Source organism: Ptychodera flava, chromosome 22, assembly GCF_041260155.1.
Source record: "Ptychodera flava strain L36383 chromosome 22, AS_Pfla_20210202, whole genome shotgun sequence".
Classification (NCBI taxonomy): domain Eukaryota; kingdom Metazoa; phylum Hemichordata; class Enteropneusta; family Ptychoderidae; genus Ptychodera; species Ptychodera flava.
This window is the reverse complement of record NC_091949.1, coordinates 3,523,443-3,547,025: the sequence shown is the minus strand read 5'-3', so window position 1 is coordinate 3,547,025 and position 23,583 is coordinate 3,523,443. Positions and strand designations below refer to the sequence as shown.

General features: G+C 38.9%; 2 protein-coding genes across 2 annotated transcripts in view; one reads left to right on the top strand and one right to left on the bottom strand.

The window, feature by feature from the left end:
- The window catches only part of LOC139122476 (synaptotagmin-15-like), a 95,073-nt gene extending 91,042 nt beyond the window's left edge, over window positions 1–4,031 (bottom strand). The window contains exon 1 of the mRNA XM_070687873.1: window positions 3,756–4,031. Within this exon, the coding sequence (XP_070543974.1) occupies window positions 3,756–3,765 (10 nt within the window). The 5' untranslated portion in view covers window positions 3,766–4,031. The remainder of the gene's footprint in view (window positions 1–3,755) is intronic.
- A 7,792-nt stretch (window positions 4,032–11,823) lies between these two features.
- On the top strand, window positions 11,824–21,935 carry LOC139122474 (uncharacterized). Its single transcript, XM_070687869.1, has 2 exons — window positions 11,824–12,293; window positions 20,240–21,935. Exons 1-2 carry the CDS (start codon window positions 11,954–11,956, stop codon window positions 20,665–20,667), a joined length of 768 nt encoding a protein of 255 aa, XP_070543970.1. The 5' UTR covers window positions 11,824–11,953; the 3' UTR covers window positions 20,668–21,935.
- Window positions 21,936–23,583: the final 1,648 nt, after the last annotated feature.

The following is a 23,583-nucleotide window of genomic DNA, read 5'->3' as shown; positions in this document are numbered from 1 at the left end:
ATCTCATAAATACCAAATAAGCAAACCGACAAAAACAGGGAAATATTTATGGGTCAATTTTCAGACTGGCTAAATTTCCTGTAAATTTATGCAATGCAACTTTTTATGTAAGACAGGTTACAGGTTTCATGGTAATTTATAGCCATTCTCTGAAACTATCGCGTATTTTTAAGGTTCGTGCGGTACAGTTTAAATAGTAATTGCGCTATGGCTAAGCGCTATGGCTAAGTTGAATACATTGTGAGAACACCAACTCGAATAACAAAAACAGAACAGGTTCTCAAAACACAAGGAGAGGTAAATCGGTCCATATTGACAGAACACACAAACGAGAAAGGTTTCTTGTAGCATGTAGGCACACGTACATACGTAAACATACATCTTAAATCCAATGAAGAAGAATACTGAACGAATGAATAAATAGGGCATATACGTGCCAAGTTGTGTTTTCATTGGCATATGGCACTTAATATTATCAATTTATCACTCACACATTTGTACACACAGAGCTTCAATCGTCGAAAAGGAATTGAAGTGTCATTTACCATTAGAATGCATAATGGAGAAGATATTATTTATGTCAGTGGTAATTGAACTGAAGATGATTGCATCATAATTATGCACACATTAATGCCATCTAGCAGATGACATGAATCATTGGATCTTACCGGATATCACGTGATCTAAACAATTTGAAGAGTTGAGTTCGGCTGTCAAAATAAGTCATATCATTGCAGACACGGATGAGGGCCGGATGAGCCTTCAAAAATCGTCAAGGTTAAGAAGATGTACTTCAGACATAAAACATGTTACATTGAAGTCAAATAACCCCATCGCTTCCCTTAATGGACGCCATCTTTCATCACATAAACCACAAGAATCTTCAATTAACTTGAAGACGATGCGTATTCAAGATACAACACGCTTCGAAGACGCTGGGGACACATTTGATAATTTAATTGGGTAATTAATTAATTCAATCAAACAGTGATTATGACACCAGTTTCAAGACGTAAGCAAAGTTGAAAACCTAAGTGTCACAGAAACATCTCCAAGCACAATCATCTATCTGCTTAAATTCACCTCGTGGATACATAAAAGTTAAAAAATAAATTTCATCGTGTATTGACCTTTATTCTATTAAATGAATATCTCAGATGTCTAGCCTATCAAGTATGATAGGGACTATTCTATTGAATGAATATCTCAGATGTCTTGCCTATCAAGTATGATAGGGACTATTCTATTGAATGAATATCTCAGATGTCTTGCCTATCAAGTATGATAGGGACTATCCAGGTGCCGTAAAATGGGTTGAAGAATCGCTTTTCGATATCAAACTCGGTAATGTATAGCTTTAATATGCCTAAAATATTGAAGAAATTTATCACAAAAAAAAGTTTGAATAAACTCAGTAAATGCATATTGAATGTTTTCTTGTTCTATTAGTCTTATTTTAAGGGAACTGTAATTGTACTAGCTGTTTTCGTGTATGTTGGGGACCTAAAACTATGTTTTGTTTGGAAATGTGCCTTTGTGGGGGAAATGTGGTATCAATTCGTGCAATCATTATGATTAAAATCTCACTGAAGAAGCATTTCAACTGTCTAAACACAACCTGATATACCGTTTCACAGCTTTCAAAAAAAAATCTCGGTTTTTTTATCGTTAGGATCTCATGAAATTATGTATATATTTACCCTGTTAATGTTGAGATATAAGTAAGACTTGACGGTCATACCTGAAGCACATGTGAAACTCATCTCACATAAGACAAATTCTCGAGCAGGACTATCTTTGCTTTCATTGTGTGATCCTAAAACCCCGCCGGATAAGTTTCAATTTGCAGTCGAGAAGCATACGTCACAAATCCTCTGAGATCGGTGTGTGCCTGGACCAACATTTCGATGGAGAATGTATAATTGCTTTCAGAACAAGTTAATTTTCAGTTATTCGTGCGAAATAGAATAATACGAAATCTTTCTCTATCGTAGAAATCTAGTTATAGTGGAAGAGCGATAGTAATACTGTTTTCTATTTACTCTAATGCACCTATGACATCAATTCTCTCCCGCAGCTTGGCTTTGCTTGGGGACAAATGTCGTCGGTTTTTCTACCCGCTTATAAAATTTACTTTGTCAGAATGAAATGAAAGTGCACGCTCGAGAAAACATCACATTTAATTCTGCAGTCTTCGTAATGAAGTGAAGAACTACCCGAGCCGTAACACATTTAAATATCTGATAATGCCAAAGATTGTCAGCCTAGGAATTGAAGGATATGCAATATTAAACACGGGAACGCGTTTGGCAGCAGGGCAGCTATTTGATATTCATGGCTGCTGACATGGATAGGATGAAATGAAATGGGACGATCTACAGGACAGCTTGAGTCTTCCTCTCAAGACTTTCATCATCTGCACCACCCTCCCAACTTCCATCTTATTCTATTCATCATCTGCACCACCCTCCCAACTTCCATCTTATTATATTTCTCGTCGATGCTTGCAAACATATCATGGAAAAGTGTTTAAAATTCAGTTCGCGATTCTCGCTTTTTCAAGAATTGACTGTCTTAGTTAGGGTTAATCTGAAATAAATAAAAGAACCAAAAGGTGATTTAAACGATTTCATATTTATAAGAATTTTCGTGACAATATTCACGATTTATTAACCAAAAACTACAGACAACGTTTACAATTTACGCTAACGCTGCTGCAAGGAATACTGGGTGGAATTTTGTCGTATTCGACCACGAACAGGGAAATGGGAACGGACGTCGACAAAACACAAGGCGAGATACTTGTACAATAATTTGCATTTGACAAAGACGGCTGCATTATTAATGTTCAGGAAGATCATAGGTCGTTGAAGCACATCCGTTGCTTAATGTGACATACTAAGAGCATGGCTTACTTTGATTTTCTGAAGAGATAGCGGTATCGGGATCAATTTTACAACGACGAGTATTGCTTACAGATTTTTATGAGGTCGACTCGAAGACGATGTTTGACTATCATTTGTATGATCCTTTAGTTATGAAAATTATTGACAGGTGACTTATTTATTCAAGTTTGACAATTTGAATACACTGTTATTACTCTTTATTATGCTCCTCATCATTTCAATTGCGTCACAATATTGTATCGCAGACCTTCTAGAGACGGTTTGTTAAATATGACACTCCAATTGTCGTTAAATATTTGCGGCTGAGAAAAAACTCAAGCTTAGGTCAGGTCACCTAGCCTTGTTGACATGTCTCTGTGTAATCGATCAACTTTTATCTACGATATTTCTTTCAGAGCATGTATTCTCTCTGAAATGACTGACTAGTAGACATATAAAGCCCTGTAATAGGCTCTCTAACCATACGTAAGCCTTGGGCGTCAGATGTTCCTGACACATACGACATCCACGTTATTAAAATAAATCAGTAAGTCGTAAGGGTAATATCGATGCGAACAAACACCCACTATTACTTCCCCAGGCTCATATTTCTCCTAGGAGGAACATCTACCGTGCTAATGACAATATACATACATCATATGTTGTACAGTACCTATTAATCTCATTCAGATTAAGTTTGCATTGGAAAATTGTCAACGATGAATGAAACACAACGTGATTTAACAGGCGTATTACTTTGTGTACCTCTCATAGCTGTGAAGACAGTGTAGATTGAAAATTGCATTGTTTCTGCCATACAAGTTTCATCTAAAATAAAACACCGAAATACAATTAAAGATCATACATTACCGTCAGCCATATGTACATCTATTTTGACAAATATCGTTACGGCGAATTCCAGAAGCAGTCACATGAAATCCAGTTTCTGTGTTGAATCCTTGTCACAATTTCAGTCCAAATTTTCAACTGACAATCGGGATGAGATTGTCGCATAGATGAATACATGAAGTGTGTTGACTTTAGATCGAACAAACACACCAAGGCAACTGCTCGTACCGCATATCTTCTGATGGAGTATATCGTCGATAATAAGATTTCCATTTGGAATCGTACAGTGTAACTGGCCAACAGGAACGGCCGTGGGTAATTCCATTTTCTCGGCAGGTAAATTCTTGATGTGATGTCGGAAGTGAGTGGCTAATTTTTGCATGGAGAATGTGTTGTGCAGAATCGTTCAGTCGATCTTATATTGATTCGTTTGTCGATCATCGATCAAATAGAATGACGTACTTAACGAAACATCAATTTTCAAATTGTATAAATGAATTGTATGCTTTCAAAGATGACAAGGTCACGCAAAGAAAAAACATGACTGTGGTATTTGACATAATCACAAGGTGTTTCAAGATACATCATAACTTTGCGATTTCCATGTCACAATGTATTGTAAATATTTACTGTAATGACATTTGACAAGTTGTTTGGAGGTTTGTTGGAGAAAACAAGATGCATTGAGATGTAGGTATGTGAGGTGATGTCAAATATCCTTTGCAACTTATTTTCTACCTCAAAGTTTGTTTGCGTTTTGAATGTACACAAGTAGGTAGGCGTGTCTAGCGTGTGTCAGTGGTGCATGAACGTATGTACCTACATTGCTTTGTTAGTTTGTCTTTCTTCATGAACTGAGTTAATTTCCTGATATTCTTCAGTAAAATATCATTCAACGACAACGGAAGTAGTCTTGGCGCTCAGACTTCACTATACCGCCATCTTGAAAACGCAACGGATTTATAACTCTAGGTATGATTATTATCTATGGCGTGTCTTCATCAGTCATTTTCTCCTCGTATTTGTCATAACCAGGACGCGTCAATAATGTTAGTATGTCTCTAGAATTGATGGGAATAAACTTCATTGAATAAGGAGAGCTTACGACATCCAATGCAGCGCAATAATGTACGCCGGTGCATTAAAACTGCTTAGTTTGACAGTAAGTGAAATACATATTAGAGATATCCGATGTGCGAATCGGCAACATGTCCATTCTAAACCATACAATAAACTTGTCATTTGTGGCTGTCCTCTTATATAAGTACATGGCTCGGTTTGATGGTGGACAGCGAAAGGGTAAGAAGTGAAATTATGCGTCGGTCGAAGATATTTCGTCGTTTCGAGTACTACTGCCACCTTGTGATCGTCTTCCAACCAGAAAGTGAAACGCATATGTATAGACACAGCGCCTGTCTCTTTTATTTGTCTACATCAACGTTTACCTGGCCCGTCATCCTCCTCTATGCCTCTGTCTGTATGTCTACCTGGTCAGTCACCCGCCACCGTGCCCCTGTCTGTATGTCTACCTGGTCAGTCACCCTCTCTATGCCTCTATCTGTATGTCTACCTGGTCAGTCATCCGCCACCGTGCCCCTGTCTGTATGTCTACCTGGCCCGTCACCCTCCTTCGTGCCTCTGTCTGTATGTCTACCTGGCCTGTCACCCTCCTTCGTAGCTCCGTTTGTATATCTACCTGACTCGTCAACCTCCATGTCTCTGTTTGTATGTCTACCTGGTCAGTCACCCTCCATATCTCTGTCTGTATGTCTACCTGGTCAGTCACCCTCCTCCGTGCCCCTGTCTGTATGTCTACCTAGTCAGTCACCCGCCACCGTGCCCCTGTCTGTATGTCTACCTGGTCAGTCACCCTCCTCCGTGCCTCTGTCTGTATGTCTACCTGGCCTGTCACCCTCCTTCGTAGCTCTGTTTGTATGTCTACCTGGCCCGTAAACCTCCATGTCTCTGTCTGTATGTCTACCTGGTCAGTCACCCTCCTCCGTGCCTCTGTCTGTATGTCTACCTGGTCAGTCACCCTCCTCCGTGCCTCTGTCTGTATGTCTACCTGGTCAGTCACCCTCCTCCGTGCCTCTGTCTGTATGTCTACCTGGTCAGTCACCCTCCTCCATGTCCGTGTCTGTATGTCAACCTGGCCCGTAAACCCCTCTCGGTGTCCCTTTCTGTTTGATATGAAAATAAAAAATAGATCGACTCTGTAATTTCAATTATCTGTGTCATTAAGTAACTGTGTCTATCTATTCTGCTCGCTTGTGCCAACCTGTCTCACAGTGCACTTTACTTTTTATCGGTGTCTTCGACTTGGTCTTCCGTATCTGAGACCGTTGGTGCCCTCGATTGCGTTCTGCTCTCTTCAGAGCGTTTCCCTCCCTCCCTCCCTCCCCCCTCTGTCTTTCATTTTAAAGCAAATGTAGGTCATTAAGCGCATAATTGTGGTTCTTCGGATTTCATACACATATTAGATACGTGCTGAAGTCTGGAAAATTGATAAATTGTCAGTTGTCACATGCATTGTGTACCGTTGTCACTAGTCACATGCATTGTGTACCATTGTCAGTTGTCACATGCATTGTGTACCGTTGTCACTAGTCACATGCATTGTGTACCATTGTCAGTTGTCACATGCATTGTGTACCGTTGTCACTAGTCACATGCATTGTTTACCATTGTCACTTGTCACATGCATTGTGTACTATTGTCACTAGTCACATGTATTGTATACCATTGTCAGTTGTCACATGCATTGTGTACCATTGTCAGTTGTCACATGCATTGTGTACCATTGTCACTAGTCACATGCATTGTGTACCATTGTCAGTTGTCACATGCATTGTGTACATTGTCACTTGTCACACGCATTGTGTACCATTGTAAGGAAGATGTCTTAAACTACAGCGTGCAGCTTATATGTAACTAACATGATCTTCCTACACAAGGTCGTAACGATACCTTGGAATCTTAACTTTACCAATTTGAACTTTCCTGTGTATATTAATTACTGTTTAAACAGTCTATGTTATGGTTGAACTGAAACATATTGTGATGTCATGATGTAGAACAATTAATTATGGTAATGAAGTGTGTATTTATTTCAGGTGAATTACAGAGTATAATGATTGATTACATTTTTTAAAAACTTTGCTTAAAGACATCCTCTTAGTCTATGCACAGTCCCTCCATCCACCGTCGGTGGTCTGTGATAGTTTTCTTGATCAAAGTGTGAATTACCCGTTGGCTACGTCTGACAGGATATTTTCCCTACGAAACTCATGAAAACATTTGATAACACACCCATATATTTATCTAATTGCGGATACATTTTCGATGGAAGTATGTGAAACGAATGGAAGAAATTCTATACGATTGTCTTCTGATAATTATATTGTTTATTTTTTTTCCCTGGGATACTAAAATAGTCAGTCGTGGAACATGCATTAACATGTAGTGTCCACGTGATACTGACGTTGTAACATGCATTAACATGTAGTGTACACGTGATACTGACGTTGTAACACAATCATTCTTCAGATGTGTCATGATATGTTTCACAGATATGTGTCACTTCGGTACTGAGACATTAACAAAACTAGAAGTTGTCTTGCTTTTAAATATTGTTGTCTTATTCAGTTGGAACGTTTCATATTCGAAACGAAATATGATCATTAACCCGTCAATGTCAATGCCTTGCGCTTGTCCGACTTGAGGCTACTTTGCTTCTTATACAAACCTTGAAAGAAATTCAGAAATGTCATGACAGGGGTTATCTAACATATGATACTGGCTCTTATTGCATTAATGGTGATTGACGCCTTCGAGTAAAGCAACCTGATCTGTGTGTATTTTACAAAATGTGTGGCCTGGAGGTATAAACATAGAATTCAAAACTGCTCGAATATAAGAACATATCACATGTGCCTGAGCCTTGCTTGAGCCTTCAAGAGGACCAAACTGTTTCTACACATCTACTCTGCGTCAAAAAGGAGTACAATATTTGGTGCATTTTAGACAAGTAAATGAGTCGAAACGTTTTTCCGGTGGTGATAAACTGTGTCCGTTTGATTGTAGCTCTATTTATGTGAAGCATGCGCAAAAGGTAATATGATTAGGTATGTCTTGATAACACGTTTAAAATTTTATTCTCAAGAAATATTTATTTACACAAGATAATATCGCGTTCTAAATAAAAGTAACCTTCAGCGTACTTTCCCCTGTAAAGAGTGCAACTACGTAGATTTTGTGGCAACTGGATTATCTTAAAAAGAACGTTTTTTGTTCAGTCTACGTCTTGGTACTTGCCATATAAAGAGTCGTAAGCTCTGAAGCAAACCCGTCAGAGCACTCCCTTGATCTTTGACCCTCAATACAATCTGAAGTAGAAAACATAACATACGAAGACTTTCCGACAGTTTGCATAGAGCGGCGTAAGAGTCATGCCGATACGACAATTGTTCATGGAAAAACACACTAGATTGAACTACTTAACCCCTCAGGAAGTTGTCTGAGGTGAAATCGATGTGCAGGATCGTGGGTAAACGGACACATGCTCTGAATTGAATCACAATGCCCTCATAAAAGTCGTTCTGTACAGCAGCATAATGATATAATTATTCAATTCAGGTGTTTTTCTAAAGATGTATTGTGTTTAACAAAATATGCTTTCTTCAGTAATTTTGTAAAAATAAATTGCATAGTCTTCTAATTTTGACAAATAATTATAAAAAATATGAACAAACGGATTGATGTTCCACATTGATGTGACTGTCATCATTGAGTAAATCAAGCGGGGAATATAATTATCTGTGGTGAAGACATGCTGTAATATTTAGAAGATGAATTCTAACACATGTTCTTTAAACATAATTGGAACTAATTTGGGATAATTGGATCTTCATTTTTTTCAAATTTCTCAAAAATGTTAGGTGCCCTTTAGCTGAATGTTGCAATATTACAAATCATTCATAAAAACAAGTGTTAACTTAAAAGGAAAAATCATTTACAGCATTACTTCACAATCCAATTATCGCAAATTAGTTCCAATCGTATTTTTATCCTTTCCAACTCAGTGTTTTTATCTACAGAAAGTGTTTTTTTACTCAGTATTGATTCAGTCATCGTGCAGCTTCAACATTTTTCTGTGAAGTTACTTCCACTTGGTCATTGTCACAACTTGTGTTCAGCCTAACAGAGACCAGTGTCGGCTGTAATTTTTTCTTTTTACTTTGTCAGGTGTTTAAATTTAAAGAGTTTCTGAAACAGAAATTCTATGCATCATCAAATAATGTTGCTGTTGTTTGGCGCTATTTTTAGAAACTGTTGCCATAGAAATGATATTTTAGACATAACAAATAAAATATGTGTCAATGATGAGGAACGAAAATACATACAATATAATTGGGCGATCAAACCATGTGCTCTGTGGGCAGTTTTCTTTCATATCGGGCTGGCTTGATGGAGAATCAAATGCACTGAATATAGGTTGACTTTTGTTTCATTCGTTAATGAAGAAATCGTTTTATGTATGGCCTTGTATATTTATTTCTCTCTGATTGCACTCGCATAATTCGGTCTCGACCAATTCCAGCTTAACATAGGTTTCTGGGGAATTTCAATGATGTTGCGATATCTTGAATGGATTGTTAGCGACTCAGTGTTTGAGGGTGCCTTTCGACAGTCTTCATTCCCTGACTACAATGACTCTTCATATGGCTAGTATACATGTATATTGTTAGGTTGCATGTGACCAAACGATTTAGATGTTCAACTTAATCTCCAGATGGCGCTACACGCTATGTTCAACATCGCTACCTGAAAAGTTATGAACTGACCTAACGTAGTGTTGTATACAGGCTTGGTTAAAACTAATAACTGAGCCGAGAAATTGTGAAGGGATTGCACCTTTAAATTATCAATGTCCTCTCCGACAAGTCGGCCAGCCCCCTGAGATAATCCCCATATTACAAATAAATTGCTACAGATAAATTGCTACCTACCAATTTAATGTTGATTTTTTTCAAAATCAAGCATAGAATGGAGTTTTTCCCATGTAGGGTTTGCATTCAACATAATCTCTTCTGAAATATTTGAACTGTTCTTCTGTATGATTTCATTGTTTCTCCGACATAGCCGAGCAGCTGTATATTAGGAAGTCGGACAGATTTCCAAATTTCCCAATTATTGCTAGCAAAGATATAAAAAATCCAAGTTCTTATTTAGACAGATATAGATCGATACTTTACAGTAATTGTCCTTACACTGATCCTCTCTACTGCAAAGAACAGTCAAGGGGCATTGTGTATTATTGAAGCAGTCCCCTTGCACGAACCACAGCATAATTGAAAATGGCAAATAAGAACAAAAAGACGGCTATTTTTATCATATTTGTTATCAACTACAAGTGACTTGATGACAATTAAATTTTTATATGAATCCTTAGATATTGACACTACAACATTATCATTTTGCACACATTCTGGCATACTAAATACCGTACAATTTTGAGAGGCTTTTGATTCTCATCTATGGAAGCATAGTGATGCCATTTTTTTTGAAGAAAATACGAGAACATCTCGTAATTACGACTTTTTCTAGCGTCAAATCCTGGATAGTGAATACCAAAAATGCAATATCTGAATTAAAACTAACCCCAAAAACTGAAATTATGCCAAAAAGCTAATTTAGTCGATTTCGAGAAATATTAGAATTTTACTTGGCCGCCATTAGCCACGGACCCTTTTTGATTCTCCTGATTACGAGTTTCGGATTCTCGTAATTAGGAGATTTTAATTCTCTTGATTGCTGGTTGTCAATTCTCGTAATTACAACTTTTTAATTTTCGAGTTTTTAACCCCGTAATAATCTGTGACATTATTCGGCCAACCATTTTTTCACACTGAAATCAGAGAATGAAAGTCGAAATCTGGGCAAATTTCATGATTTCATCTGTTCACTTGACCATTTACATTAAAATTTGACAAAATTTCGATCTTGAATTTGCTCTGTTAGCATTCTATGTCTGAATTAAGAATGACACGTTCAGCGAGGTATCTTTTGCGGCCAACCTTATTTGTAATCAATAATGCAAATTGAAATTACGAATAGCGTGAAATACTAAATTTGGTGTCGGTTTTCCTGAATACGAATAGAACCTCAATGACGAAACTTCTAGTTGTGCAAGATGTTCACAGCAAATCAAAATGAGAAATTAGAAACTGGCTCCACGTGATTTCTACTTACCTATTTTCAATATCACTTCGTATGTCCTTGACCCGATTAAGGTCAATATAAGTGACACAAAGTAAAGCCACCGGACACGATTAAGACATAATTGTAACAATTTTTTGGAAGACCCGCAGTATAGATGTGACAATTTTATGAACCTTACGCACGCAATTTTAGGGTAATTCTTAGCTGTGATATTCCCGCGGTGCTAGTGGCGTCTATCGAACGCGTTCGAGTCAAGGGTCACGGCCACGGTACCGCTGCGCTGCGAGCCAACCCATACGGGGTTTTTATGGTAGTTTACTACGACACCGATCGGTGTCGCTAATTTAGCTTAATTGTGTTCCGTAGGTGTGGCATAGTTCTACACGGATTTTGATATCTTCCCCCCCCCCCCCCCGCGGCAATTGACGGCCGTGCTGATAGAAGTTTAAGAAAGTATGCATGGTACTGCTCCTGAGTGGTCGAACCAAGTCTTGACTGTCTTGACAGAACGGATGTAAGCTTATGTTGTCGAGTATGGGGAATTAGGCGACAAATGTGCTCGGTAAAGGTTCAGCAATACCAACCACTAAGATTGCCGAGGACTAGAAAGTCGAACGTCGGGAATTTGGTGACAGGTGTATCCGAAAAGAACAGACAATTTTCCGAACATAAAGAGCGTGAATAAGGATGTCAGGCGGCGGGGCAGGGTAACAGAAGTGTCGATAAAAGACTGACAATCTTCGGTACCTCAAGTAATGAAATTTCCCGCGGTTTGAAGAATAGCGGGAAATTATTGTCTTAGCGTGACGTCATTGTTAGCCAATGGGTGGCCTGTCGGCAGGTGTTAGGATGTTTGTCCAGTGTGTCGGTTTTGAAATATTGTCAGTCTAGCAGTGTGTCACTCACTGTGCAGCATCCATTTTTCTTGTTTCTAGTTCTGCTTGATTTTTGTTTTTTTCTACGTCATGGCACAACAGCCTTAAGGACACTCTCTAGAGATGCAGAACTTACAAACCTTGGTACAAAGTCAGGTTAATCAGGCTGTGGACAGAAGCAGTCATAAACTTTTGGGCGACTTAGAAAAGTTGATGGCAGCCCGATTTGACGGTCTCAAGGACATTACCGACGGCCAGCGTCAATTTGCCACTTCTAAGCTCTCGGCTATTAAAGAGATCAAGTATTCCGAAACCCCAGCATTTAAGAAGAAAGGCTGTGAAGCTCAATACAAGTATAACCAAAGAGTTGGAGATCACTTGGCTGAAGCCCATTCTCAGTTGCAGTCTTTACCAGATCCTGTTGACAACCATGTCACCGAGGCTAAACAGCAAATTATAAAAGGTATTGAACTCGTTACTCACAGGCAAAAGCTAGTCCGTATGGCAGATAAATCTGAGTATGGTTGGTATACAGTCGATGAATATGAAACCCACGAGTTGGCAGACGGATCCGACAATGAAAAAAGAATATACAAGTCAGCAGCACGAGCCGCTAAGAAAAAAAAGAGCAAAGCGCCAAACGCCGTTCTAATGTTTTGAACTTTGGTAACTCACGATGGAGTCCATACCCGCCTTCAGAAAAAGACAAGATTTCTACAGCTACTTCTTCATCGTATGGCACCTTTAGTCAGAGAAAACCTGGTTCATGCATACATGATTTGCTTGTGGTAAAATTAGCCATTGGCGGAATGAATGTCCTTTGATGCAGGCTACAAGAACTACCTCCACTGCGGGTGTTGACAAGATACATGTAAGTAGTTCTTTTGATAACTTTGTTGAGTTTACATCCTACTCGAAGATGGATAATAATTGTGATGTCGTCGTGAATGTTTTGGGCCATAGAAATTTTTCCGATTTGTTGGTTTTTAATGAGTCAATTGGCAAGTCCTCATCACTGGAAAATGTTAATTGTCGTGGTCTGAACGATGGTGATTTCGAAGGGCCACTGGTTTCTCCTCGTGGCAGGTTGGTTTCGGCTGTTAAATTTTGGGAATCTGCGGGCGCTAGTGTTTCTGTTTTGGACGTAATTAACAATGGTTACAAATTGCCGTTGAAAGATTTACCGGTTAGGGCTTTTTTTCCGAACAATCGTTCGGCGTTAATCAACACTGTTTTTGTGGAGCAAGATTTATCTAAGTTGCTTTCTAAGGGATGCATTTCTAAAGTTTCAGAGGCGCCTTGTGTAGTAAATCCTTTGACGGTTGCTGTTAGCGGCAGTGGGAAATCTAGATTGGTTTTAGACTGCAGGCATGTTAATTTGTGTTTATATAAATTTAAGTTTCGTTGTGAAGATGTCTCCTTAGCAAGACAGGTTTTTTCTGTTGGTGATTTTCTTTTTTCTTTTGAAATCAAATCTGCGTATCATTACATTGAAATTTTTCATTTTCATAGAACCTATTTAGGTTTTGCCTGGAAATTCGCTGGGGATAAGAAACACGTGTTTTTTGTGTTCAACGTTCTGCCTTTTGGTTTGGCTACAGCGCCGTACATTTTTACCAAAGTCACAAGAGTTCTCGTGTCCTGGTGGCGTTCTCTTGGCTTTTAAGATTTTCGTGTTTTTTGATGATGGTTTAGGGGGTGGAGCAGGAGTGAAGGATGCAAGTCGGGTAAGTCGGATTGTCAAGTCCAGACATTTGCTCCTTTGGGTTCTTATTGCTGATGAGAAATGTCACTGGCAGCCACAGCTGCTGATCGAAAGGTTGGGTCATCGCTTTGATATGCAGCGGGGACTGATATCTGTAACAGATAAAATAATCAGAAAATTGACTGATTCCATTCGTTGCTTAGTGAATTGAGATTGCAAAGGGTGTTTTATTGTTCAAGGCTAGATATCTGGCTTCTATCATTGGTCAAATAATTTCGATGCAGGGTGGCATAGGCCCACTGGTCAGACTTCGAACAAGATATTTGTATATTTGCCTCGAAAAGCGGGCAAGTTGGGATTCTGTTGTTCGTATTGATTCGTTTGCCTTAGACGAATTATAATTTTGGCTTCACAATGTTTGTCGCTTGAACGGCACTAGCTGCAAAATTGTAGCTCTACGGTGAGGCGGTCGGTGAGTTTTGGTTTTTGCGACATCGCTCACCAGTAGAGCTACAATGCCGAAGGCCCTGTAGCATACAAAATAAGCGCGCCACACATGACGCGGCGTTTCATGTAAAATCCCACATATGTACTGCATTTGGTCGTACCGATTTATCACTACTGAAGACTAAACACTATACTACACTAACCTTGTCGTTTATGGGGTTTGGTATTAGCACAGACACGTCGATCGCATTTTATAAACATTGAGCGTGTTTCAGGGAGCCGCCATTACCGGAAGTTGGTAATGGCGGCTCCAAGAAATGTTTTTGGAACGCGATCGACGTATTTGAACAAATAGCAAACCCCATAAACGACAAGGTTAGTGTAGTAGTCGCGCCAGCGGCTTACTGACTACGCATGCGCTTATTCATAATATACTATGCGAGTAACCGGAAGTGTACCCTTCTTTCTCATTGGGCGCCGCCATGTTTTTTTTTTTTGAGTACTCGTAAATAAACAAATACGAAACAAATTATTATGATATAACATGCCTTTTATAAAATATACCTCTTTTATTAGCCAGTAAATGTTATTATACACCTTGTCGCTGATACAAAGTATCGTTGATACAGATAAACGGAGAAAACTGTCGTGCATATGAACGGGGGCATACGCAAAGAATGCTGGGATTGAATTATAGAAGAGCGCCCCCTGTGTCAATAATTAGATTAAAAAATTGCAAGTTTTTAGACGGAACGCTATAGTTTTCAGCTTGCAAGTGGAAGGTGGGCAGTGCGGTTACCATTGCAATGATAATTATTGCATAATACGTCCCTTGTTTAACGCCATAGGCTGTTATCATTGTAAAAATTGCCAATTTTTGTCCAAAATTTTTACACGCTACAGAAAATCTATACCTGCCCTGCTGCAGGGTTTGACGTCGTGTAAGTACGTGAACTGCTTTCATCAGAGGGAAACTGGGCATAGTTGTCATATAAACGTTTATGAAGTAACAATTACAGTTTATCATGAATCAATACAAATAACATTGCCAATCTTAACCCCTGGCGCGACACCAAGGGCTGAGCCCTATATAATATTATATTGTTTAATCTTCAGTAGTGATAAATCAGTATGACCAAATGTAGTAAATATATGGGATTTTACATCAAAATGCCGTGCCATGTGCAGCGTGCTTAGGGGAACACCATTTGATTTCGGGGGGGGGTATGGAGGATTTTGAGAAAAAAAAATTTGTCGCCAGGTGAGATAGAAGAAAAAAAAATTGATCCTGTCATGGCCTGAGAAAAAAAAAATTGTCATAACAGACAGAAGTGAAAAAAAAAATTGTCACAATGCACCAGAAATTAGCAAAATTTGGAAACCCTATTCTCATATATTCTTTGCCGGCGCGCCGCCATAGGCGGCGCAAATGTTTTTACCACAAGCAATTCTTATGTTTTTTTCCCAGCACTTATGATATAAGTAGGGATTTTAGGTCACATGACATTCGTGTTGAACGTACGCGTTCGATGCAGGTCTAGTCCGAACTTTCGTGTTAATTCTTAAATAGACCAAATAATCAGAGAAAATGAAACTGTAGTGTTGAAGATTATTATTTTAACTTCATTTTGGGAAAAATTCACTTTTGTACTACGATAAATGGCAAAGCAGCACGACAACAAACTCACGCGTACCGGCGATTTTGGCGTCCATTATGAGCGTTGTGCCGTAATCTCGAATGTCCTTCGAAGGAGATCGAACTTATACCTCTTTGATAGGTTCTCCGCATGACTTATTCCGAATGCATCACTATTTTTTAGGGATGGCACGAAAGACGAGATCATGGGCTTCATTTTGAGGGGGCGAACGTTAAAATCGGCCGAGAAAAACTCAATCAATGATCAAACTTTGTGTTTTGTTTGTGTTTTTTTTGAAAGAAAATCTTGATTTTCTTAAACGTTTCGGCCCAAAAATTGATTTTATGATAAATATTAATTGTAATTCTGCAATAATTACAAGTCTGACGATGCGAAAAATGATGCTTAAGGCCCTTTTTAGCAAGTATGGTTTCACCCCAAACTTTACATCCGGGCACTCCCAGGAATCACATACAAGTAATCAGCGCTTCGCCGCATGTTCTGTGTTGGGAGGTCTAAGCTGAGTTCCGACGTTCACGATTTTGCAGCTAGATTTGTCTGATTTCTTATTAAACGCAAGGATCTAGACATATATTTATATACTTTACCCTTTCAAACGTTATCTTGTTCGAAGTAGTTTGATTTCCGGGTGATATTTTTCGATAGACACTGAGAAGTTGTCAAGCCAGCACTGCAGTGTAGGCATACTCACGTGCACCGCACTTTGGCGATACCATACTGAACTGCTCACGTACGTGCACCACACTTTGCCGATACTATACTGAAATTTTAGTTTCGATCTTTAGTTCCCGAGAAGGGGACTATTTTGGTTCTCTCTGAAGAAAAAGGCCGTAGATTATTAATTTGTTCTTTCCTCATTGATGGTGTTCCGGACTTTGGAAAAGTTGGTTTTTATACTGGTTTGTATTTCGGACCGCTGACTTCGAGGGCCTATGGTATTTCCGGGGCAGCGTAATTTTGCATCCATTTTAATGCAGTTGTTCATTCTATAAATGCGTGTTGCTGTTTTACGGCATAGTAAAAGGGTTGAGAACGAAGTTTTTTTTGACTGTAATTGTTCTCTGTAATTGTTAAACTTAAAATCTACATTAATCAGACATATTTCATTATCATTTAATAAAGTTGTAATCACACAAAAAATATTAAAAGAAATTCAGAAGTACAAATTAAAAAAAAATATAAAAAATATTTTGTTAAATTTAAATCAAGTTCTAAAATGTCACAGGTATCATTAGATTGTTTACAGGTATTGTTGTTTATTTGTTTACCTTGTAAACATAAATCTAAATAACTTTTTTCATATATGCAAAGTAATATATGATGGAATATGATTATCATATTTCTGTTGATGTTCACAATACATAATTCATACAGTGATCAATGTCACAGGTATCATTTGATTGTTTACAGGTATTGTTTATTTGTTTACCTTGTAAACAGCATTCTAAATAATATTTTTCATTTATAATAATTAAAAACCATTGAACATTTCATCAGCAATATCCACAAAAAATTTCATCAATTTTCGATAAGAAATGCTTGGGTTATTGCAAAAAGCACTAGAAATTGCAATTCTAGTTTCCTCAAACATTGTTCAATATGGGGTCACCTGGTTGTAATGAAAACTACAGGTGTCTACCATTGCATAATTTCTAAATAGGAAGCTGATTTTTTCAAATTCAACAGGACATATCTCTGCACGTACTGAACCAATTTTCATCAAACAAAATGCAATCAATTGGTCTTGAAGAGAACTTTCTTTTGATATATAATTTATCATTATTGTAGCTATTTATCAATTTCATGTAAAATCCCTAATATAAGCATGCACTACATACTACTATAGGTCTACTTTTCACCTCCGTACACTCAATGTTTTCCTTCCCTTTTCTGACCCAAGAAATCATATTTCAGGATTTCTGTTGCAATATCTCAATGGCATAGGCACTATCTAAAGGGGACTTTTTGACTTCTGTAAATTGTGAAAATTTTAAAACAAGACAGGAGTCAATAAACTAGTGTTAAAATCAATATATTATTCTCTCAATATAAAAAATATTAAGATAATATATTAGGAAGATGTACAAGTTGACCATGAAAAATTGAGGAACAACAAATATAATGAAATACAAGGGAGGGGGTCATGCACTAAAAAATTGAAAACTTCAGGGGGGCGTTACTCAAAATGTGGAGAGGAAGAAGGGGGCGGGGTTACTCAATTTTTTTTGGCGAAACAAATTGAAACACATCTCAGATTGCACCATTGCACACATCCATTTCTCAAAATTTTCAATGCGAGAGGGGGGCACCCCCTCTCGTGCTCTCCCACCCTTGGGTCTTCTAACAGTTTTACTGGTAAAAGACAAATTTAAAATACCTCTCGGATTGCACTACACTGCACCGTGGCGCACATCAATTTCTCAAAATTTTCACAGGATCTAGGACAAAACTGAACTGTTGTGAATTCATCCTTTATTATCACAGAAACATGTTTTCATTTACCTCAGTTCAATGACCATTTTGACAGTTAAACATACCATATTCAGGCTTTTCATTAGAAGCTGGCAGCTGGAGAAATGACACAAGAAGGTCACAGATTTTCCATTCCTGTATATTTATTTATCTTCAGTCTCTGGCAAACAGAACTGTTTTTTACAAATTGTATTGTCATTGTTTGGTTGTTGAATATTGTGACACAAACACTGATCATGCATAAAATGTAAAAAAATATTGCAGTGTTCAATGTCATTTTCAAACAGTTTTACCGAGTGCAAATAACCTGAAACTCCTCTCAGATTGCACCATGAAACACATCAATTTCCCAAAATTTCCAATACGAGAGGGGGAAACCCCCTCTCGTGCTCTCCCCCTTGGGGTGTTATAACAGTTTCACATAGTAAAAAAATTAAAAAACACCTCTCAGATTGCACCAGACTGCACCATTGCACACATCAATATCTTAAAACTTTCCATGCAAGATAGGGGAAAGCCCCTGTGACTCTTCCCCCCTAAGCCTCTGGCATGTTCCCCCTGTACTTTCAAATTCTGCCGTCAGATATCCTAGTGAAAACCCTGTCATAATACCCATCCAAATTAAACAATATATTATATGGTTAGATACTACGTGAGCTTTTATATCTTTATTTTATTGTGACTTGCAATTTCATTTTGATGGGTTCACCCTTTTTTGAACCATCATGAGATAACTAATGATAGTCTAGCAGAGTACATCAGGATTTCAAAGGTCTTTACTGTTGCTGTATTTTGTAAATTTTACAAATACATGTATTTGTATTTAACTTTTCTAAGTGGGCGGGATCAGTCAAAATTTTAGAGTTAGAGAGAGGAGTTACTCAAATTCATCATGGTTGAGGGGGGGCGTCACTCAAAATTTCTGAGTTTCAGGCCGTAAATAATGACAACGCATCACAAACTTGATGACAAAGAAAAAAAAATTGCATTGCTACTCCATTTGAAAAAAAAAATTGACGCAGCTCTGACAGCAGAAAAAAAAAATTGCTGTCACTGTGACAGGAAAAAAAATTGCTCCCATACCCATTTCCTCCATACCCCAAAAAAATCAAATGGTTCTCCCCTTATTTGTATGCTTCAGGGCCTTCGGCATTGTAGCTCTACTGGTGAGCGAGGTCGCAAAAACCAAAACTCACCGACCGCCTCACCGTAGAGCTACAATTTTGCAGCTAGAACGGCACTAGTCTTTCACATGTTGATCAGTGTTCGGAAATTGTGTTTACAGATGCTTCGGCTACTGGTTATGGTGATTATCTGGTTTGTCACGATGGGAAAGAAACTGTCGGATTGTGGTCAAAGGTTGAATGTCAGAAAAGTTCGACTTGGAGAGAATTACAAGCGGTTTATCGTGTTTTGCGAAGTAACAGTGAAGTTCTTAGAGGTAAAAAGGTGCAACTAAATACTGACAACAAGAATGTTGTCTGGATTCTTCAAGCTGGGAGTAGAATTCCCGAGTTGCAACATCTGGCGGTTGCTATCGTTAACTTTTTGGCCGGTATCGATGTTGTTCTGTTTCCACGTTGGGTGCCAAGAGAGAACAATGTGAAGGCAGATTTGCTCAGTAAGTATGTTGATGACGATGATTGGAGTATAAGTGACGATGTGTTCAGATTCTTGGATAATATTTGGGGACCTCACACTGTTGACAGATTTGCTTCTAACTACAATGCAAAATGTGGTATTTTTAATTCCAGATTTTGGTGTCCAGTTCAGCGGCCGCAGATGCTTTTTCTCTATCCTGGGAAGGAGAAAATAATTGGCTAGTTCCTCCTCCGACTATAATAATAAGAGTTGTAAAGAAGTTGAATTCTGATAGAGCTAAGGGGACTTTAGTGGTTCCTTTGTGGCGATCGGCGCCTTTTTGGCCATTTTTGATGCCAAACGGTGATATGTACGCTGATTTCATTCGATCAGTTCGTATTCTGCCGAAATCCGGCGTCATTGTCAGAGGGCTATAGGTAGAAACGGGATTTTTTCAGGTCGTCCTCTGAATTTTTGTATGATTGCACTTCGAGTTGATTTTTCGAGCTAAACGATTTATATTCCCATTGATGTTATTGCTTGCAGGTCTAGATCTTGACAACACTGTTAAGACAGCAGTGGGAGCATCTTTACAGAATCCGGACTTGGAGCGACTGGCAGAGAAGTTACCCATTCATTTGATTGCTTCAAGAAGTGACAATACAGTTAAAAAGTATTACAGTTACTTCAAGCGTTGGGACCAATTTATCCGCAACAAGGGAGAGATTTCCTTGCCAGGGAATCCGGTGCACGTTGCTTTGTTTGTTACTTATTTACTAGAACAAAATTGTTCTCCTGGCGTTATTTCAAGTGTTGTTTGTGGGATCAAGTGGGCACATAGTGTATGCGGTCATGTAGACCCTACTTCACATCCTTTTGTCATCAATTTATTGGAGACTTCCAAGAGACATGCTGCATTGTTAGAGGAAGAAAAGATCCCGTGTCTAGTGATATGTTACGTGCACTTTGTTTAAAGTATCAGTCATGTAATGATTTATTAGTGTTGCGATATCTTGCGATTATTTTGCTAAGTTTCACAGGTTTCTTGAGATTGGAATGAATTTATATAGTAATTTGAGATGTTGTGATTTGCTTGTTAATCCAGGCCATCTTGTTTTGTGTTTTCAACGCAGTAAAACAGATCAGTATCGGCAGGGCGATAAGTTAGTAATTTCCAAGCTTAGTTCTATCGCCTGCCCTTATGCTATGTTATTGAGATATGCCGAGGCGGCTGATGTTGAATTTTCTTCTTCCAGTTTTTTGTTCCGTCCACTTTATAGATCTAATAGCATTTGTAGATTAGTTTCTGTTAATAAAAAGCTTAGTTATAGCAGAGCAAGAGAGTGCATTATTGCACGTCTGAAGGAGGTGGGTGCTGATGACAAGTCGTTTGGGTTACATTCCCTTCGTTCAGGCGGAGCTACTGCTGCCGCTAGTGCTGGCATTGGAGATCGGTGTTGGCAACGTCATGGAAGATGGAGATCTAATTCCAAGGACGCCTATGTGGTAGAGTCTTTGGAAAATCGTTTAGCTGTTTCTCAGAGTTTACTTTTATAATTTGTAAAAGTTTTTTTGTTTTTCTCTTTTTCCCGTTCTTTAAAGTTGAGTCTATAGTGTACTGGCACCACAATCCTTTATTTATTGTGTCGTATGCGTAGTTATAGTCTAGAATAGACATGAAATTTCCCGCGGTTTGAAGAATAGCGGGAAATTATTGTCTTAGCGTGACGTCATTGTTAGCCAATGGGTGGCCTGTCGGCAGGTGTTAGGATGTTTGTCCAGTGTGTCGGTTTTGAAATATTGTCAGTCTAGCAGTGTGCCACTCACTGTGCAGCATACATTTTTCTTTGCTTTGTAATATTTTTTCTTTCAATTTTTGAATTTGTATTGTTTCATTTTGATTTTTCGCTTTGCGTTCAAAATTTTCAGTTAATTTTCAAGATTTGCCCGATATCTTTGAGCACATGTAGCACTGCAATCGGGTACAGGTTTCCCAGTCGCATTTTTTCCCTAATTTTAGCTTTTAGGGTTTTTGTTCTCTGGTTTTTTCCTTGGCGGCTATGTGCTTGTTTCGTGTATGCTTTTTTGAGTCTCTTCGCGGGGAGTTTGCCTTGCTTATAGACAGAAGAGCCCCTTCTCTTAGTTTATTTGCTTTGCATTTTGTCGTGTTGCCATGGTTAACTTTTCAGTTAATAAACATTCGGTCCTGCACAGGATAGTGTACTGGCACCGCAATCCTTTATTTATTGTGTCGTAGTGCGTACTTCTAGTCTAGAATAGACCGGGGTATTTGAATGTTGGATGGCGGCGATTGGACGACAGGTGCGCTAATTCAAAGGCGACAAATTCCCCGTACTTAAAGTGCGACGATTGAAATTGCATTGAATGGGCTGCCCGGGACAAGTATGCCGGAAAAAAGGTTGAAAATTTCCCGTACAAAAAGCGCGTAGATTGGAATCGCTGTCAACGGGCAGTAGACCACAGTTGAGCCCGGAAAAGGGTCGCCATTTTCCGTACCAAAGAATGTGGATTAGAATGGCCGTCAACGGGCAGTTAGCGAAAGTTTTACCCAAAAAAGGATTGACAATCTGCCGTACCTAAGGTCCGTGAAATTGAATGAATTTGAGCGGGCAGCTTGCGACAAGTGCCCGATAAACAGCTGACCATCTTCCGTACCTCAAGTGCGGGAATTTCAATGCCCAGAAACGGGCAAAAGCTAACAATTATGCCACTGCAGTACTACCAATCTCCCGTCAGAAAAGTAAATTAAGACAAAAACGTACAAATTTTATTCTGCGTCTACATTTGCCGCAGATGGAACAATCTATACCTGCCAAACATAAATTTAGATTGATTTTCTTTTTTAAACGATATTTACCTTTCAATGAGTCAGCGAAAATTATATGGCAGAAATGCCTATTGATGTGTGGGACTGGCACGGTTCTACGGGGATTTTAATATCTTCCTCGAGGCAGTTGACGGCCGTGCTGATAGAAGCTTAAGAAAGTATCGTACTGCTCCTCAGTGGTCAAACACAGTCTTGACAGTACGGCTGTTGGCCTATGTTGTCGAATATCGGGAATTAGGCGACCAATGTGCACGGTAAAGATATGGCAATACCGATCTCTAAAATTTCCGCGGACAGAAGTTGGGCGGCGGTAATCGGCGACAGGTGTATCCGATAAAAAACTGTCAATTTTCCGTACATAAAGAGCGTGAATAAGGATGTCAGGCGACGGGAGCAGGGTAACTGATTGACCGGTAAAGACTGACAATCTTCGGTACCTCAAGTACGGGTATTTGAATGTTGGATGGCGGCGATTGGACGACAGGTGCGCTAACTCAAGGGCGACAAATTTCCCGTACTTAAAGTGCGACGATTGGAATTGCATTGAATGGGCTGCCTGGGACAAATATGCCGGAAAAGAGATTGCCAATTCCCGTACTAAAAGCGCGTAGATTGGAATCACTGTCTATGGGCAGCAGACCACAGTTGTGCCCGGTAAAGGGTTGTCATTTTCCGTACCAAAAATGTGGACTGAAATGGCCGTCAGCGGGTGACAATCTGCCGTACCTAAGGTCCGTGAAATTGAATAACTTTGAGCGGGCAGCTTGCGACAAGTGACCGATAAACAGCTGACTATTTTCCGTACCTCAAGTGCGGGAATTTCAATGCCCAGAAACGGGCAAAAGCCAACAATTATGCCACTGCAGTACTACCAATCTCCCGTCAGAAAAGTAAATTAAGACAAAAACGTACAAATTTTAATCTGCGTCAGACTCTACATTTGCCGCAGATGGAACAATCTATACCTGCCAAACATAAATTTAGATTGATTTTCTTTTTAAACGATATTTACCTTTCAATGAGTCAGCGAAAATTATATGGC

Coding starts and splice junctions, on each gene's coding strand:
- LOC139122474 (XM_070687869.1), top strand. CDS start 11,954: ATGCAGAACTTACAAACCTTGGTACAAAGTCAGGTTAATCAGGCTGTG. Junction 12,294..20,239: donor TAAACAGCAAATTATAAAAG/GTATTGAACTCG, acceptor TATTGCTTGCAG/GTCTAGATCTTGACAACACT.